Raw genomic sequence first — 18644 nt, forward strand, 5'->3', positions numbered from 1 at the left:
ATTAAAAAATGCTCGGAAGTCAATGGGTTAAAGGATCTGTGACCCGGTTTCGCTTCCCCTGTGTTTCATATAAACACCCCACATGCTTACAAAACACAAGGTGACACATTAAACCAAAATACATGTTGCACAAAAGTATGCAAGCATGTATTTGCACATAGTCCCAAAAAAGGGAATGGAAAAAAATAACCCCCACACATCACACACCACACACACCAAAACAGAGAAAAAAAAAAAAAAAAACCAAAAAAAAAAAAAAAAAAAAAAAAACAAAACCCAAATTTGAGAATAAGCTTCTGTTTCGTTTAAAAGGTATCCTATCCTTGAAAATGTCGGGTTTTGATGGCGGGAAATTTAAAAAAGTCCCAACAAACCCTTTCCTGGTTTCATTTTTAAATTTGCTTTCTTTTAAAATGCCAAGGAAGGGTTTGGACGGGGTTTAAAATTTGTTTTCACAAAAAGGGTTGAGTTGCCCCAGTAAACTTTGAGGGCTTTGGGCTAATAAAACAGGGGGCCCGGGGAACTGCCCAAAAATTAGAGCAGGAGGCAATGTGGCAATCCCCCTTTTGGGCTTGGTTAAAAATGCCTTACTGCATATTATATGTCCTGGAAAAAAACATTATGTATGCTTAGAGTATGCTGGACTTTCTATTTTGATGTGGGTACTGTTGTTGTGTGTGGTGTTGATTTATTCCATTCAGGAGAGAGCTTTTTTTCTCTTCTTTTTTTCCCCAAAATATTTCACCTTCAGGGACTGTCCCTCTGACCATTACTGATGTTGTAATTGGGGCACCTCATAATCCCACCCCATCCCCATCAACCCAGCACCCCCAAAATCTGAGTTCATCATGGACATGTTTTAGTTGACTAGTAAAACAGAGATTACAAGACTAGTAGTAGAACACACATTTGTGGAATCAAGCTGTAAATAATGAAACATTAGTGCCACATATAGATTTTTAAAATCAGATTTCATTTTGAAGTATACTTAAAATGTCTCATGCTTGGTACAATCTTTGGATGAAAGTGCCATGAAAATTAATGTCAACTCACTAAGTTGGCTAACGACCACCACTTCCACAACCCCAAACTTTGTTGTTCTCTTTTTTCAGTTGGTTTGCTTTTAGAGAACAACAAAAGTTGTTGCTGAAAAATGTCAATTACATGACTATTGATATTTAGGATAAGGACTGTCAGTTAAGCTCAGGGCAATCATAATGTGTTTGAAATTAAAACCTAACAGTTCAAGATGGCATAGTGTGTAGTTGTTTCCCTCACTTGCATGAATATTTCAGACTGAGACTGCAGGCGTTCAGTGGTAGTAATTAAATTAGAATAGAATTAGAATTAGAATATGTCTTTATTACCAAGTGTACCGGGTCACAAGGAATATTGGGCGGGATAGTACATAACAAGATACGAACATGAATCGAAAATCATACACAAACACAGATACAGTAGAAATAAGATACATACAAGTGTATATCAGTATAAAAACTTGTGCATACTCACGCATGCACGCACTGCACACGCACACACACACACACACACACACACACACACACATTTGAACAGAAGCTGCATATTACATGTGGGTGGGGCTGATGACTAGATATTCAGGTAGATGGTTGTTGGGTGCACAATTCTATTTATCACACTGGATTTGTTCAAGAGACAGGGCATTGACTGCTTTGGGGAAAAGCTATTGGCGAAGCGATTGGTTTCGTCCTTATACTTCTGTACCGTCGACCAGACGGGAGCATCTCGAAAATCCCAAAAGCTGGATGTGATTCATCCTGGCTGATTGATTTTGCGTTTTTGAGTAGCCGCTTATAATATACGTCTTCTAGAGAAGGGAGATCAGCCCCAGTAATCTTGGTGGCAGTTTTTTACGATTCTGTTAAGGGCTGCAGCTTCTGTCTTGGAAATGTTTCCGTACAAAACAGTAATAGCAATGGTTAGCACACTTTCGATGACTGCTCGGTAGAAATCAACCATGATTTTTTTTTTAATTCCGAACTTTGAGGCACCGAAGAAAGTACAGGCACTGTTGTGCTTTCATAACAGTTTTTTCTGTATTTTTCTCCCATTTCAAGTCGTTGGAAATGATCAGTCCGAGAAATTTAAGGTCGCTGATGATCTCTACTTGCTTGTCTTCAGTGACAAGTGGTAAGGGGTCAGATCTGGTCTTCCTGAAATTAGAATTAATTCTTTGGTTTTTGATACGTTGAGTTCTAAGTTGTTTTGATCACACCAGCTGACAAGTTCCAGTACTTCTTCCCTATATTTTGACTCATCACTGTTCGTAATCAGCCCTTCTAGAGTTGTATCGTTGGCAAACTTGACCATGGTGTTACATTCATTTTGAGTTGCACAGTCATGTGTGAATAGTGAGTACAACAGGGGGGATAGAATACATCCCTGTAGGGTGCCTATGTTGAGAATGCATGTGGAGGAAGTGAGGTCACCAACTTTAACAACTTGTGGTCCGCATCTTAGAAAATTTAGGATCCATGTACAAATTGATTCAGGCAGCGAGAGGTCTTTCAGTTTAAAATATAGTTTTGATGGTACTATTGTGTTGAACGCAGAGCTGTAGTCAATGAAAAGGATCCTGGCATAGCTGTTAGGATTTTTGAGATGTCTGAGGACATGGTAGAGACCTATGCTAATGGCATCTTCAACTGATCTGTTAGCTCTATAGGCGAACTGAAAGAGATCAAAAGATGGAGGAATGCAGGTTTTTAAATGTTATAGATCAGAATTCAGGCTGTGATCATTCATTGCCAGAAAGCTTCAATTGAATTTAGTAGAATAGAACTCAGACAGCAAACATTTAGTGGCAGTAATAAATTTAGTGGAGTAAAGTTCAGAATGTAAGCATTTAGTTGTCGTTCATGCTAATTTCATTTAATGGATTAGAATTCAGGCTGAAAATATTTAGTGGTAGATGTGGATTAGAATTCAGCTTGCACTGCAGGCAGTCAGTGATTCTTGTCTCAGCAAGTCCTTCTCTCTTGTCTCTTTCTTTGTTTCTCTTCCTCGTTCTCTTCTTATTCTCTTTCTCCTTTGTCGTCTTTTTAATATCAAATGTTTGCCCTAATCGGCTAATGTTTAGTAAACTGAATTTGTAACAGTCTTGGCCAGGCATTATAATATGAAACATAATTGTCAGGGTGGCTTTTTAACATCTGTTGAAGTAGTCACAATGGTTACTGAATGTTCATAGCATGAAACTGTGTCAGTGTTGTCCTACCTGACTGTTGTCATCCAAGATGTATTCCATATTGAAGTCATGCACTGTGTGCGTGTGTATGTGTGTGTAGACCATATCATCCAGGAAAAGATGTCAGGCCATCCATTATCTTTGACTTCCTGGATTTATAACAAAAAAAGAACTTCCTCTATTCTTGCCCTCACCAAGCATACCTGCACGCCTGCATTAATAATCACTCATATACACCCAGTCTCTCTCTCTCCCCCTCTTTATTGCGAACTTCCTTCAAGGTAATGTCAGATAAGATTCAGCCAAAGTTCAGGCACGTCGCAGTGGACCGATGTTCTGAGGAATGTTGTACGTGTGTGGTCCGTTTCAGACTGGTAACTGTTGGCACTGACAGAATTCTGCCTTCATCTTCTGCCACCTACTTGTTTGTTGTTGAAGCATAAGTATCTGAATGTTGATGATGATGTGGAACGCAACGCAAGAACGCAAGAATTTTAATGTAAGGTCACCGACCTGTATACATTTTGGGTGCACGTGTTGCACACACATCTTAACTAAAATAAAATAGGAAGAACGAAAACAATCCACTTAATACACAGTTAGCTCACTGAGAACAAGTAAACTAAATGAAAAGCACAGGGCTGATATGTCTGTTTAGGGATGAGAGTGCTCTTCTCTCAGTCTTAATGCATAAAAACAAACATTGCAACATCTCTGGTCACATTACAACTTTCGTTTTCAGCAGAAAAGATAATGACAGATTTTAATATTTTGCATATGCTTAAGCAAATATTTCCTTCTAATATCATCATATAATGGACAGGCTGTTAGTACATGTAGTTCGTTCTCTATTCTACCACCACATGGGCAGTTTTTCAAACATCACGATAACGCTGATTTATTTTTAGTTCATTTATACCAAAACGGAACTTAATGAAAGCCGATCTAAATTTACTGATGGTAAGAGAGATAATATTTTTCAGGTTGTAATAAGGATTTGAAGACCTATATGTTTCAAAACGATTACTTCCGTTGAGTTTTCTTGCCCAATCCCGTTTAAAGCCATCTATCATGCGTTGTTTGAATATTTTAAGAAAAACATTTACATCCCCAACCCCGCCATTTATCCAAACTTCTGAAAACCCATAAATGTCTAAGCAATGTTTCAGTCTATCTGCCCAATTTCTCGAAGACATATCAGCTTGTATGTCATCTTATTTACGCTCATTAGGTACGCCTGTTTCAAGATTCTCGATAGAGACATCTGATTTAGCTTAAACCAGTATCGCAAAGTACTGAATGCAACTATCAAGTATAATGGATATCGACCAAGATCACCATAAATCATTACATTTGGGGTTTTGGGACTAACACTCAAAAATCTTTTACAAGCAACAAGTGGACAGACTCAACTGCTTTGAAGCGCATTGTTCCCCACATTTCAGATGCGTATAATAGCATAGGTTTTATCTGCGCATCAAGACTTTAAAAAACACGGTTCTGTCCATATTGCCAAGACTCCACATTGTTCTCATAATTTCAACCACCCCCCTTTTGCCCTGCCAGCGAACTCTTCAAGTGCAGAAATGAAAGATAACTTGGTAGACAGCATAAAACCCAGATATCTATAATTGTTTACAACTTCAGTTTCGTCTCCATCGAAATACCATTTTTCTGCTTTAGACAGATGTCCACCCTTTCTGCAACCATTATTTTTGTGTTATTCAAATTTTACTGTCAGTCCAAGAGATTTAAGATGCTTGTTGAGATTATCTAATTGATTTTGTAATCTGCTGGTGAACGATGACAGCAAGGGACAATATCATCTGCCAAACAATAACAGGAAATATTTCTTGTATAGCCTGGCAAAAACTATGAAAACCGTGTTTTCCATTCTTGGTCACCTTGTCAGCAACTTCCTGAAAATCAGAAAGCAAGAAAAGCTAGGGAGGACAACAACACTCTTAGCGTTAACTCCTGTCAGGGCAATCAAAAAATTCCTGAAAACTATAGGCCCCCATTCGGGAACAGGACTGAACTGTAACTGTACAATTGCCTTTTAAAATGCGGATCATTTTGGTTGATGTTCTTATCTTGTTAAGCACTGCCCAAAGGGGGAACCTATTTTGATCAACTGAGTCGAAAGGCCGGTCTAGATAATCTGTGAAAGCAAGATAGAGCTTGTTTCTTCCTTGCTCCATTTGGAAACTTTTTTGGATAATACTAAGCAGAGGGCAAAATATGAGATTCGATCGTGATGATGATGTGGAGAAAAAGTGATGAAGGTAATGGTGATGACTGGGTGGTGGTGTATTGCAGGGCCATGTCCAGTCCTGTCCTCAGGGTAAAGTTCTCTGTCAGCTGTGTGGTGAAAACATCGTCAGACAGGAGGTGACCATATTTCTGTCTTTGGTGTTTTTTTGTTGTTGTTTTTTTTCTCATTTCTCTGTCTGTATTTCTGTCTCCTCACCTGATAATTTCTGTTGTGTATGATGGTCAGGACATTATACTGCAAGATAGGGTCATGTCAAGTGTAGAGTACTTCATTATCTTATGAGACAATTACATTGTGGCCTCTTTAAAAATGTACAAATATATCACAGTGTAATAAAGAAGTATTATTATTATCGTCAAAAGTCTACAAAAAGTATAGATCACAGATAATAAAGTCTACATTTACAGATATTTTATAATTTTATTTCTGAAACTGTAAAAGCATCTAATTAAAAAAATTACCCACCCACATATAACGCACATACAGCCCCCATGCATACACACATACACATATACACACATGCACACATGCACACAAGCACAGCTTTCTTTTCAGCCTATCAGTTTATACTTGAAGTGGCAAGCACACTTTGTACAACACAGTCATGACCCATGGGATACAGGCTTGTTCAGCTCTGCTGGTTTTGGAAGAAAACTGGATCTCAGTACTTTTCTGCACCAGACATTTTTGGTATTGCCTGCCAGATGGGAGACTCTTACAATAACATACAAGGACATGACTTCTATCACTTTTCATTTCTCACTCAGCCAACCATACCGACAAATAAATGAACATGTCTGAACAAGTTTATAACTGTGTGAAAACTTTGAAGAAGGGCGGTGTTACCGTACATTAGAAGATATGCGTTTTCTTAGGCAGTATTGTTTTGTGGATAAAATCTGTGTGAATAAAAATTTTGGTTTATTAATTGGAGACAGTTCCAAATTGTTTGTATTCATTCACTTACTACTTTCTTACCATCGGTGAAAAATTGTTGGATACTCCAGGAGATTTTCTTAAAGCAGTGATCATTGTCTTTTGTTTTTGAGACATTTTGTTTAAAAGGGTTTCTGAACATCAGCTAAGCTGTGAACCTCTCAACCTCTTGAAAGTTAGGATGGATGTTAGTTTTGAAAGGTCAGCCAGGGCTGCATCATCAGAGTAGTCTGACAAGGAGAGTTGGGTTCTCTGCCTTTGAGGTCTTTTATATTGAAGGTGCCTCCGGGGGGTCACTACTTTAGTCGTGGTCGGGAGGCTTAGTGGCCAGTGATCGAGCGAGCTATGTTGGCGGGGGCATCAGTGCTTCTGAGGGTTTACTGCTCTAGTTCCAGTCTAATTGACAGCCTACATAGCCATGCTGGCTGTTCAGCTGAATAAGTGGTGGGTTTTTTTTGTTTTTTTGTACTGATGCCTCTGATAGGGCTTCCCATGCCGAACAGGATGTGAGTAAGGGCCCAAACTAAAAGTGACCCCACTGTCCCTTTCGCTGTTCTCTCTTCTTTTTACCACCTCTTTTTTCTGTTCTCATCTCCCATCAAGTCTCTTTCCACATTCTTTTTCTTCTGCGGCTTTCTGCAGGCCCGCCGTGTTTGCTGCAGTGTGGCGCACCTGTGAAGGAGGTGAAGGAGATCCGGGAATGAGAGAGCAGCAGCCTCTCAAACACGTCCCTTTGGCTCGGACCTCTCCTAAGAACAGCGGCCACATAGGCCCGTGTGTGTCAATCGTCTACCCCTACATGTGATTGGTCAGACTGGCAGTTTAGAGCGCTAGAGATGACTATCCCCCGTAGTGCTCAGTTCACTGTCCCCGTAGCTGGGCATGAACGTGGAACGTGTTGGAGCTAGACTGTTGGTCGTATGTCCCTCCCGAAACCTGGAAGGGTCCCAAGCTGTTGTTTTCCCTGACCCCTGGCCCCTGAAGTTGGACCCCATGGGTGGTGGTAAGGGAGGATGAATTCAACGATCCAAAAAACCATGGCTCCTATATCCAAACACCCCCCCACCCGCCACATCCCTTAATCTTGCACTAAAAGAGAGATCAAGGAACGGATCGTCACTACTCCGATTCAGGTACTGAAGAGATCCTGCTGGATATCTGACCGAGTGTGGCTTGTGTGGAAGGGCACTGAAGAGACGAGAGCCCTTGTCGGGGATCTCGAACACCTTCAGCCAACCAGAAGGGCTTCCAAAGTTTAGCAGAGCGCACTGAGAAGTCTATCAAGAAGAGGTGGTGAGGAACGGAACGTTTTCTGGTGAGACACATACCTTCCGAGAAAGGCAGACTAGCTTTCCTGCTCAAGGCGACCCACAATTTTGTGATAGGGCGGTGAGGGTTTCCCCACCAAAGACTGAACTTCAAAGGGGCTTAGCAGGCTGCGCCCGAGTTGCGAGGAGTCATCTGAAAGCAGAGATCAAGAGCGAGCCAGTATCGCGATCCCATCGCAGGGAGTGACCGCGTCGTATTAGGGTACAGTAAAGAAGGGGTCGACAAAGCCCCCAACCGAACACATCTATTCGCTCCACCTTTCTGCTGCCGCGAATGTCCCCAAGGACGATTCGAGTCGGGCGAGTAACCGGGTCTGCTCTCGATGAAATGTCTAACCCTCTACAATCAGAAGAATGTTTCAATGCAAGAATGCCCGGGACACCGTGTGGGACCGATGGCATGATGAAGAGGCGTTGTGCACTGTTCAAAGCGCGACTACTCCAGGGCGCATGGCGTCAGTCCAGCCCGTTGTGCGAACTGCGTAGCGCCGACGCCGTCCTCATCAGAAAGACTGCCCCACCTGAGAAACAGAAACTGAAATCCGCGACAAGGTGAAGATTGGTGAAAAAGGAAAGTATCATGCTTTGAGGCAAGAAAGCATTGGACGGAGTGCCGAGTGACGTGTCGTAGCTAAGGAGACATAAACAAAAACGCGCTCTGACCGTGCGAGACCCATAGGATTGTGGACGTCGCGGCTGCACAGACTAGAAGCATCCAAGGGAACGGCAACTGGGAACGCGAACGTCACTACGCTTAAATTCAGAACGCGTTGCGCTCGGTGAGGCACGTTGTCTGCTCCTCCCATCCCCTCCCGCCACCCATCACACCCCACCAGCCCCTCGCCCGGGGTCCGCCTCTCGGTACTTGCACGACACCTACCCAAAACTCGACCAGGAGGGAGGAGAGGTATGCAGGCCTCCCCGCCGGCAGGATCGGAACGCCGATGGTGATATTCCGGCTCTGGTTGGAATCGCCCACAGAAATTCAGATTAAAAGAAATATAGGTACTTCTGCATCTTGGCCGACCTGGACCAAACCGCAACATGAGGACAGAGATCGTAGCGATGGAATAGGCTGCTGCTTTTTTCTTCTTTGTTTTTTATTAAAACCTTTTTAATGCATGATCCACTGGAACACCGGGGGTTTCTACGCCAATTTCCAAACTCAGCTGTCTTTGGTCATGCTTTGAAACCTTCAGTGCCTGGCGCTGCAGGAGACTCTGCAAAGGAAATGGCAAGGTTTTTATCTCTCTCCTGGTTTTAAACTCCGTTTTTTAAACCCGGCTAACCGAAGCAAAGAGGGAATTGACGGGAGGGTGTCGCTCTTTTTATATGCAAGTCCCCTTTATACAGTACAGTTCCTTAAGCACCCCTTTACAGGCGGTGGCAGTCAGAGTCACACTTGAGAAAACCATCACTGTCTGCTCTCTGTACCTTTCCTCCTTCCATCCGTGTTCTAGGCAGGACCTCGTGAACCTGGTCGACGCAGCTCCACGCACACCGTTCCTACTGTTGGGACGATTCAATGGACACCTCCCCGCGCTGGGGAAGTGAGATGACATCACCTGAGGTCTTCTCTTGGAAAACCTTCTTTCTCGATATGGACTTGTGCTGTCTTAATGGACAGTTACCACTTTACCTTCATCTGTCCTCTGGAAAGCTCTTGTGGTTTTAGACTGTCGGTCTCGTGATCTCATCGTTGGTCCGGACTACGAGTTAAAGTGCGACGACAATCCGCACGGGAGTGACCACTTTCCTGTCTCGTCCTCTGCCCACATATGGAGAAGTATGACTCTACTGCCTGACCCGCCTGAACTATGACAAAGCTGACTGGGGAATTATTACCACGAAGCTTAAGCGGCCCACTTCAGGAAGTAAACAGTCATTAAAGAAACTACTAGGTACCCTGCTACTCTCTGACTTGCAATCGTTGTAGCTCTGCAGCCAAGCAGCAACTCCCCATCTTCTGCCTCCCAAGCCCTAGATGCCAAGAACCAGCCTGGATCGAGGGAGGACTGGCGGAATGTCGGTACGAAGTCGTACGCGTCGTAAGTCTCGAAGAGAGCGGCAGACGCGCGTCTTTCGAGACCGGAGACTCGAAAGGTGTTCATAAAACAACCATCACAGCTGAGGCGAAAGCCAGGTATGTTTTTAAAAAAGAGCCAGATAAATCATGGAGAGATATTTGCTCTTCCTTAACCTCCAACACAGCCCAAGAAGAAAGTGTGGACGGGTTTTAAAAAGAATTAAGGGCAAAAAACGTATGCCCAATCTATCATCATCTTAAACTTTCAGATGCCTCTGGTCACAGGAGAAGAAAGCAGTTGCCAATTTTGCTTGCCTCCACACTCGAACAGAACTCGAGATCTGCTAACAAATCTGCTCGGTTTCTCAAAGACCAAAAACCTGACAGAAAAAACACCCTGTAACTTCTCTTCCGACAACACAGAGAATTCAACCTTCCTTCACAATTCCTGTCCAGGAATGGACGAGGTCCATTATAAACTTCTTAAAAACATCTTCCCGATACCACTGTCTGGGACGACCCTGCTAAAGTTTACAACCACATCTGGATCAAAAACATCACAGCTTTTTTCCACTCCTCCCTGGCGGAAAGCCCTCAAAACCCGCTGCTCGGAAACCGGAAAAGACGGCCACGAACTCCCTTCCAACTTCCCCCCAATACACTGACTCCAGCTGCCTCGCAAACTGTTGAAGAAGATGCTCATTGTAACTGATTGGAAACTAGACTGACGTCCTGCTGGTGAAAAGCACAGGGCGTTAGTCCGCACAGCATCGCTCTAGCTGTTGACCTTCTGGGTTCTCTGAGCCACGTAAGAAATGCCTTGTACAACAGACTCGCCTGTGTGGCCATATTTTTTGACTTGGAGAAAAGGTTAACAATACACCTGTAAATTTCGGATCCTCTCGGACAACTCACACCAAAAGCTGCCGGCTTCCGAGACACTGCCTGCATTCTCACAATTTTTTGGCACGACAGAGCTATTCCAGTGATGGTCGCACCACCCTGTCGGCGACATTCACGAGTTCAATCAAGGCTGGGTGTTTCCGTCAAGAGCATTCCGTCAACCGGCTCTCTTCAGCTATCAAAATTAACGACATTGTCAATCCGTTCAGCAAGGAACGGACATGCTCGCTGTTCGTTGGACGATTTCGCCTTGTATGCAACTGGCAGCCACTATGCCAGCTCCAGCGAAACAGGCGTTTGAGCTCTGCCGTCGACAAGACACATCCAGTGTTGGGCGCAGAGGAGCTCATGGGCCTCTCACATTTTCGTCCACAAACTGATGTATTCATTTTCTCTAATTTTCGCCATTTCTATTTCCACTCTATATCCGTCTGGGAAAATCCACCATCCCGGGCGGTCAAGGAAGCCAAATTTTTAGGGTCGTCTTTGATCAGAAGCTGAACTTCCTCAGCCATATTAAACAGCTGAAAATATCTTGCCAAAAAGCCCTGAACATCATTCGAGTTGTGGCACACACGACTGGGTGCTGATAAGAGAACTCTCTTGCACCTCTACAGAGGCCCTGGTCCAGTCCAAACTGGATTACGGAAGTGTAGTTATTACGGCTCGCCAGACCGTCTTACCTGAAACTGTTGGAACCCTATACACCACCAAGAGGGCTCCGTCTCAGCTTAGGTGCGTTCTGCACCACCCTGTGCACAGCCTGTACGCAGAGGCGGGGGGAACCGCCTCTCTCCAACCCGCAGACTGAAGCTGACCCTAAAACTATTATTTGAAATTGTTTTTCTGAATCCTACAAACCCTGCTTACGACGCTGTATTCAACAACTCCTTTTGATACGAAATTTAAAGACAACCCAAACTGCATCCCTCCTCTCGGACTCCGCATTCAGCCGCACTTAGAAAATGCCGCTCTGGATGTCGGTGGCATCATCAGATTTCTCTAAGTTCCCTGACAGCCCTCCGTGGACCTTTAGAAACACCTGAGGTCCGATTCGATCTAGCCTCATACCGTAAAGACTCCACCAGTTCTCTGGCCTACAGAACATACTTTTTTTGTAACGTCTGCCCATATATATTCCTTTTTTTCTTTTTTTCTACATTTGCAGGTGACCACCTCATTCTACTGTATCATCTGCTAGGACACTGCTCTCCGAAGTAGACTACGGAGGTATCGATAGTTCTGACATGAGACCAATTCACAGCGGTCTAGTCCGACAGACTTTTTCTGGACCGCAAGCGACATGTACAGCTTCGTTCGCACTCGACCAGATGAATCAGCCTCCTATCACTGCTCTATGACCGACGTCTACGGTGTAACTGCACCTCAGATCCTGCGGCGTATTCTTGACGGCTTCCGGGCATGAATATACCCACATTCACCTCATACCGCAGGTTGACAGAGGGGAGTGAGTAAATTGTTTTACGAAGAGGTGGTATTGCTCACTGTAAACAGAATATAAAGTATTTACTTTGCAGTTCATTGCTTATTGTAAATCGATGTCGTAAGTCGCATTCGATTCCATTTTATTACTTTGATTCGTATCTATCAGCGTTTGTCTGCTTCGTGATCGCTTTCTTGTTACTACACATATATCTCTACTAGTATGTGACGTTCTAACAGGTAGGCGGAGTGGTGGAAACTCTCTAGCGCAACTATATGAGTCTGTGTTTCCGACTTCCTTGTCAAGCACATCTTGACGGCGTCTCGCCCACAAGCAGGAATAACCACTCTTGTCTCTACGATTTTACTAGTCGCGGTAATCTGTTCATGACAGATTCTCTTTCTCTCGGCATATCGATCAGTAGGATCACGAGCGTTCACAGTCTCGTCCTCGTCGTTCCGCTCCGCACATTGCACTTGGGACTTCATGCAGATAGCAGTGAGAATGAGACGCTACCTAGCTTCCACACATCTCCTGTACATGAGATAGATCGTTCCTAGCATCTCTTTGTCTTCACTTATACATTCACAGGGTGTGTGTTTGTGCACTGAGACAAGCGATGCGCGATGGGGAAGAGGCGGGAGAGTGAACGACTGAAGTACGTATCAAATAATTCTAGCAAATACTATGGCACCTGGATCGTGCATAGACGCGGTTATGGGTCGATCTTCGACTCACACCCTCAGCGACGAGACTGTATCTCTACTACTAGTATCAGCGCTTATGGCCTGGATTGCTACACCGGTCCTTCATGACTCGAACATGACCGGAGTCATTAGCTTCATCCTCGCGTCCGAGTTCAGGGTGATGCTCAAATCAGTAAAGCGCTCGTGTCTGCGTGCACGAGTCTTGTGTGATCGCGTGCGGCTCTCGAGGGCATCACAGCTTGGGATCTTATTACATTGATGTTCTGTTCGTTTTACTCACTTCTATATCACCTCATAGTATAGATACTGCGGGACAGAGGCACGCATTTGTGCTGGAGGAGATAGATAGCGCGCTTGGATGACATTGAGGGGAGTACGACGTTGTGAGACACACAGCCTCTCACACCGTGAACAACGTGCGTCCTGACTGTTGGATCGCATGACTTTGAACACAACAGACACTAACACTGTCGACAGCATCTTCACTTCGAACATGACATCACTTGTTACTACGTGAGGTCCCGCCTGGCGCTGATGATCTTGCTAAAAGAATAACATTTTAACCCATTTTGAAGGTTTTAACTATTGATGTTTGTTTTTTTTAATCTTGAGCAGGAAACATCTTTCTCTGAGTGTGCTCGTTTACTCACACTTGTATAGTCGTCTACGTTTTCACGATACAAGCATCAATCCTAGCGCTCGTCAGTACTTATTGAACGTCGGCGCGCGACTAGCCTCTCTGAACACTGGAGTAGTGGAGTCGGCTGGCTCTAATGCCCACTCAATACTCTACCACTGTCATTTAAGCTTACGCGCAGGTTAACATCAAGCATACCTTTTTAGAAGACTATCGCCCCTACTAGACATCGACGCTGCGCTGCACCTTACAGACTGGGCGTCCTCGACTGAGTGCGTGGGCGATTTTGAAACCGCACCTAGTAGACAAAGAGAGTTGCTAATGAGAGCGGTCTGTCTGGTGACATTCAGACTTCGCCGTTGCAAGTTCCCCAGCAGGTTCTTGCGCAGGTCAACAGTGAGAGTGACCCCTTGAGATACAAACAGCCTGAGCAAACACACATTCGTACCCAGGCCTCATACAGTCAAACACAGACTCCACCCAGTTCACTGCCTCAGCAACACTACTGCTTTCAGCATCTACGGCCACAAACTCTCAATACCCACTCTACCAACAGACGTTTTACACTTGACTGACTACAATTCAGCAACGATGCACACTGGACGCACAAATCTACGCATTTTGTCCCCGCCTTTCCTGACCAGTGCCCTCAGCGACAACATCCTATCTGACAGCTCTGTGTACACACTGGGAACGACGCAATGGTTCGGGTGGGAAAAATGGTTCACCTCACTACGAACACAACAAGACAGACAATCATGATCGTCACACTTTTCAGACTCCATACAGCGTCAACAAAAATAGATATTCGCACCATGAGGACGATCGAGCACTGCAGAAATCTGACTCATCCCAAACTGCAGGATTCTAAACGAAGCTTTTACTCTTGCTAACGAAGAACAGGATTTGAGGTCGTGTCTGGCCTGGGTCTCGAGCATGTTGGCAGCATCGTACGGTAACAACACGAGGTGCAGACGCAGCCTGGAGCATCACAGAACCGCTGTACAAGTGACAGAATTACATCGAGCGATCCTCGTACCATACACAGACATGAAGCATAAGGTGAACCACCTACTTTAAGGATCTTTGGCTAGAAGGAGTGGGAACAACCCGAGACAACAAACTGTTCCTAGCACTCGTTGAGACCTAGAAAGACAGATACACCTCCACTCGGGGGCGTGCAGAGAAACAGAAAAAGAGTTCTATGCTGGCAGACGCATGCGAGGCATGCACGTTATTTTTTTTAAACCCACATCTCGGTACTTAGCATCGAACGGGGGACAAGAGGGCCCCTCAATGTATCCCTGTTTGAGCCCTCACCGTGAAACACGATGCTACCTTGACAGTCTTGGATCTGCATGAACGTTAGACACAGACATCTACATCGGCGGTCCTTTCTGAAGACATACTTGGTATTAATCACGAGTGCATAGTCACGCTGTTCTGCCTGAGGCGCTGAACTAGATGGACTACTTAGAAGGACGTCGACACGCATTTTACGCGACTGCCAGATTAACCGAAGGTCTTTATATTTTACTAATGCGAAGGTTTTTTTTGGTTTTTTTTAAACTAGTCATGACTGTTGGCGGATCGGACAAGCGTACAATGTTGCACAGATCTCTTTTATTGTTTTTCTTGTTAACGTAGCCCTTGTTGTAAGTATTAACCGCTGCAACTACCAGAGGTGTTGGCTGTACATGGTTCAATATCAACTGTTTAATTTAAAAAATTAAAAAGGTGTAACAAGGATCACATAATGCAACTGTATGACACTTACTTTCCTTCACAACAGTATATCGCTATGACAGGTAGCTTAGCTATAATCATCTTCGTAAACATTTTTGGCCCAAACGAGAAGATCCCCAACTTTATTAGACACACTGATCGGAATGATCACACAATATCTACAGCTAGTTTCGATCAAAACGCACAAACTGATTATTGGAGGCAGCGACTGAATCTAGCTTCCTGTGACCCACAAAAACGCAGATCATTTTAATTAATACGCGCGCGTCCACTAATCACTCCGCTAGTGAAGGGCTATGAACAAAGAAAGAAGAATATTCTAAATCGACCCAAACTTAGATATGTATGATGTTTGGCGAGACTTAAACCCTGATAGTACAACGTTTTACATGGCGTAGACCATCCCCTTTACAACAGAGCTGTTTGGACTTCTTCCTTATATCTGAATGTTTGATACAGTATGTACATGAAGCAGACATCCAATATGGCTGTAGGACAGACCATTCAGTGATAGTTCTTAAACTTTCATTTGGTGAAAAAATTAAACGAAAGTCTTTTTGGAAATTCAACAATTCTTTACTGAAGACAGATTATGTAAATGAAATCAAAGAAGAAATCAAACAAGTTATTAGAGAATATGCAGTTTCCAGTATACAATTATAAAGAATTTAGAAACATTCCAATGTCCGAAATACAGTTTGTAATATCAGACCAATTATTGTTAGATGTTCTATTAATGAAGATTAGATCAAAAACAATCTCATATGCCACAATGAAAAAACGTAAAACAGATGAGGAAGAACAACAGTTAGAAATAGAAATACAGAACTTAGAAAGCAGGAATGTCAGAACATGTCAAGAAAATAATAGAATAGAAGAGAATAAGTTAAAGCTTGTAGATATTAGAAAAAAGAAGATGGAAGGAGTACTCAAGCGTTCAAGGGCCAGATGGATAGCAGAAGGAGAAAAAGTATCAAAATACTTTTGTAATCTTGAAAAAAGGCACTTTGTAAATAAGAGTATGAAGAAGTTAGTTACAGACAAAGGAGAAGAACTCCATGAACATAATGTAATATTAAAGGAGGTTCATGATTTCGATAAACATTTATATAAAAAGAGACTTATTCAAACATGTGAAATAGCAGATATTGTTAAGGAAATGCCTAAACTTAGTAATATAGAAATAGAAAACCTTGAGGGTGAAATTACTTACGAAGAAGCTACCCAGGCACTTAAACGCATGCAGAACAATAAGAGTCCAGGTACTGACGGCTTTTCTGCTGAATTTTTAAAATTCTTTTGGAAGGATCTTGGATACTTAATTGTCAGGTCACTAAATGAAGGTTTGAAGAAAGGTGAACTGTCACAAACACAGAAAGAAGGCATAATAATTTGTATACCAAAGGGTGACAAACCACGGGAATTTATTAAGAACTGGAGACCGATATCTTTATTAAATGTTGTTTATAAAATTGGATCTTCTTGCTTAGCAAATAGAGTTAAGTCTGTGCTGTCCTCTTTAATTAGTGATGACCAAACAGGATTTATGTCTAACAGATTTATTGGTGACAATGTTAGATTAATATATGATATGATTCATTATTTAAATTCAAAGCAGTTGCCTGGTTTATTGATTTGTATAGATTTTGAAAAAGCGTTTGATACTGTTGACTTCACTTTCATGATGAAAGTGTTAAAAGCATTTGGATTTGGTCCAGTCTTTTGTAGATGGATAAGTACTTTTTATCAAAATATTAAATCAGCAGTAGTAGTAAACGGAACAGCTTCTTCTTGGTTTCCAGTAGAGAGAGGATGTCGTCAAGGTGATCCTATTTCACCCTACTTATTTCTTTTATGTGTTGAAATCCTTGGCATAATGATAAGAGAAAATAAACTGACTAAAGGTATTAATATTAACAATACAGATCATAAAATTGCACAGTTTGCAGATGACACCCAACTGATGACCAAAGGGGATAGAATATCATTTGAGGAGATCATAAGGACAACCGACTTGTTTAGTAGTTTTTCAGGATTATTTATGAATACAGGTAAAACTCAAGCAATATGGTTGGGTAGCAGAAAACAATGTCAAATTAGATATCTACCTCATTTAAAAATGGTGTGGAACCCACCAAAATTTAAAATCTTAGGAGTGTGGTTTACTCTTAATTTAGAAGAATGTGAGGAATCAAACTATAAAGACAAAATGTCTGAAATTAGAATGTTATTTAGAATATGGATAAAAAGACCGATTACCCCTTTAGGAAGGATAGCTGTTCTCAAGTCATTGATTTTATCAAAAATAACCCAGTTATGGATGTTTCTACCAAATCCACCTGATGAATATATTGATGAGCTGCAGAAGGCACGTTTCAAGTTTATTTGGAACAAAAAACAGGATCGAATAAGTAGAAAAACAGTAATTAATAGTACAATATTAGGAGGATTAGGAATGTTTGACATCAAACAATTTATTAAAGGTCTTAAACTGAGCTGGATACGTAAATTAAAGTTTTCAAACCATAAATGGACAATAATAATAAAAGAAAGCAATCCAGTTATCGAAGATATTGATAGATATGGACCCTGTCTACCAACACCTAATGATAAGAATAAGTTCTGGATTCATGTTTTCCAAGCCTACAAAGAATTTTGTCAGAAGGTCCCACTATTAACCCTTTCGCTGCCAGGAAAATAAAATTTAATTGAAATCTATTTGCCAGGGTTTTTCACAAAAAACGGGTATAAATTTTCCAAAAATTCTGTGCTCTTTGTTATTGGAGAAAGACCCATAAAAGTATATATTTTCTGAAAGGTAAATGAATAAAGAATACAAAACAAATGCTGTTTTCCCCATTATATATATTTTAGTGACATGCTGTTGTTTTGAAATCAGTGTTTTGTTTTTTGTCACATTTTCAACTTGTTCATTACAAACATTAGTCAGGTAATTTGCACAAAAACATCATATTTTCTGGACAAATGGATATCTGCAAACACAAAATCATACTAGAACAACCACAATATATATATATATTTTTAAGAGATAGATACACAATACATTGTGACTTCTCCAAGTGATAAGATGGATGTGAGGCCACGCCCCCTCAGTCTCCACCCCCCCCCCCCCCCCCCCCCCCCCCTCCTCACCCCTCTCACACGGTCACTTGATTCAGTTCTCATCAGACCGCATTGGCTGCGTGCCAAGAATATCGCTCTTCTGCTAATTCAGTCATCTTCTGTCGACTGCTAACATCTGTACAGCCGGCATCACTCACTGACAGTCGCATCTTGGCCACTCTCTTGATTGCTCCCTTTATTTTCTATCAGATCGTCCTATAAATGTTCATCACTATCTTCTCCTTCGAATTTACGCTTCAATTCTTTCTGAGCATCAGCTAAAGAAAGAAATC

General features: G+C 42.5%; 1 protein-coding gene across 4 annotated transcripts in view; it reads left to right on the forward strand.

The window, feature by feature from the left end:
* Positions 1 to 18644, forward strand: part of LOC143301280 (TNF receptor-associated factor 6-like) — a 142539-nt gene that overhangs the window by 93735 nt on the left and 30160 nt on the right. For 3 of the 4 annotated variants that reach the window (XM_076615459.1, XM_076615462.1, XM_076615460.1), the window contains one exon: positions 5546 to 5617. The exons of the other annotated variant lie outside the window; for it this stretch is intronic. In XM_076615459.1, the coding sequence (XP_076471574.1) occupies positions 5546 to 5617 (72 nt within the window). The remainder of the gene's footprint in view (positions 1 to 5545; positions 5618 to 18644) is intronic. 4 annotated transcript variants of the gene reach the window in all.

This window comes from Babylonia areolata, chromosome 27 (genome assembly GCF_041734735.1).
Source record: "Babylonia areolata isolate BAREFJ2019XMU chromosome 27, ASM4173473v1, whole genome shotgun sequence".
NCBI lineage: Eukaryota > Metazoa > Mollusca > Gastropoda > Neogastropoda > Buccinidae > Babylonia > Babylonia areolata.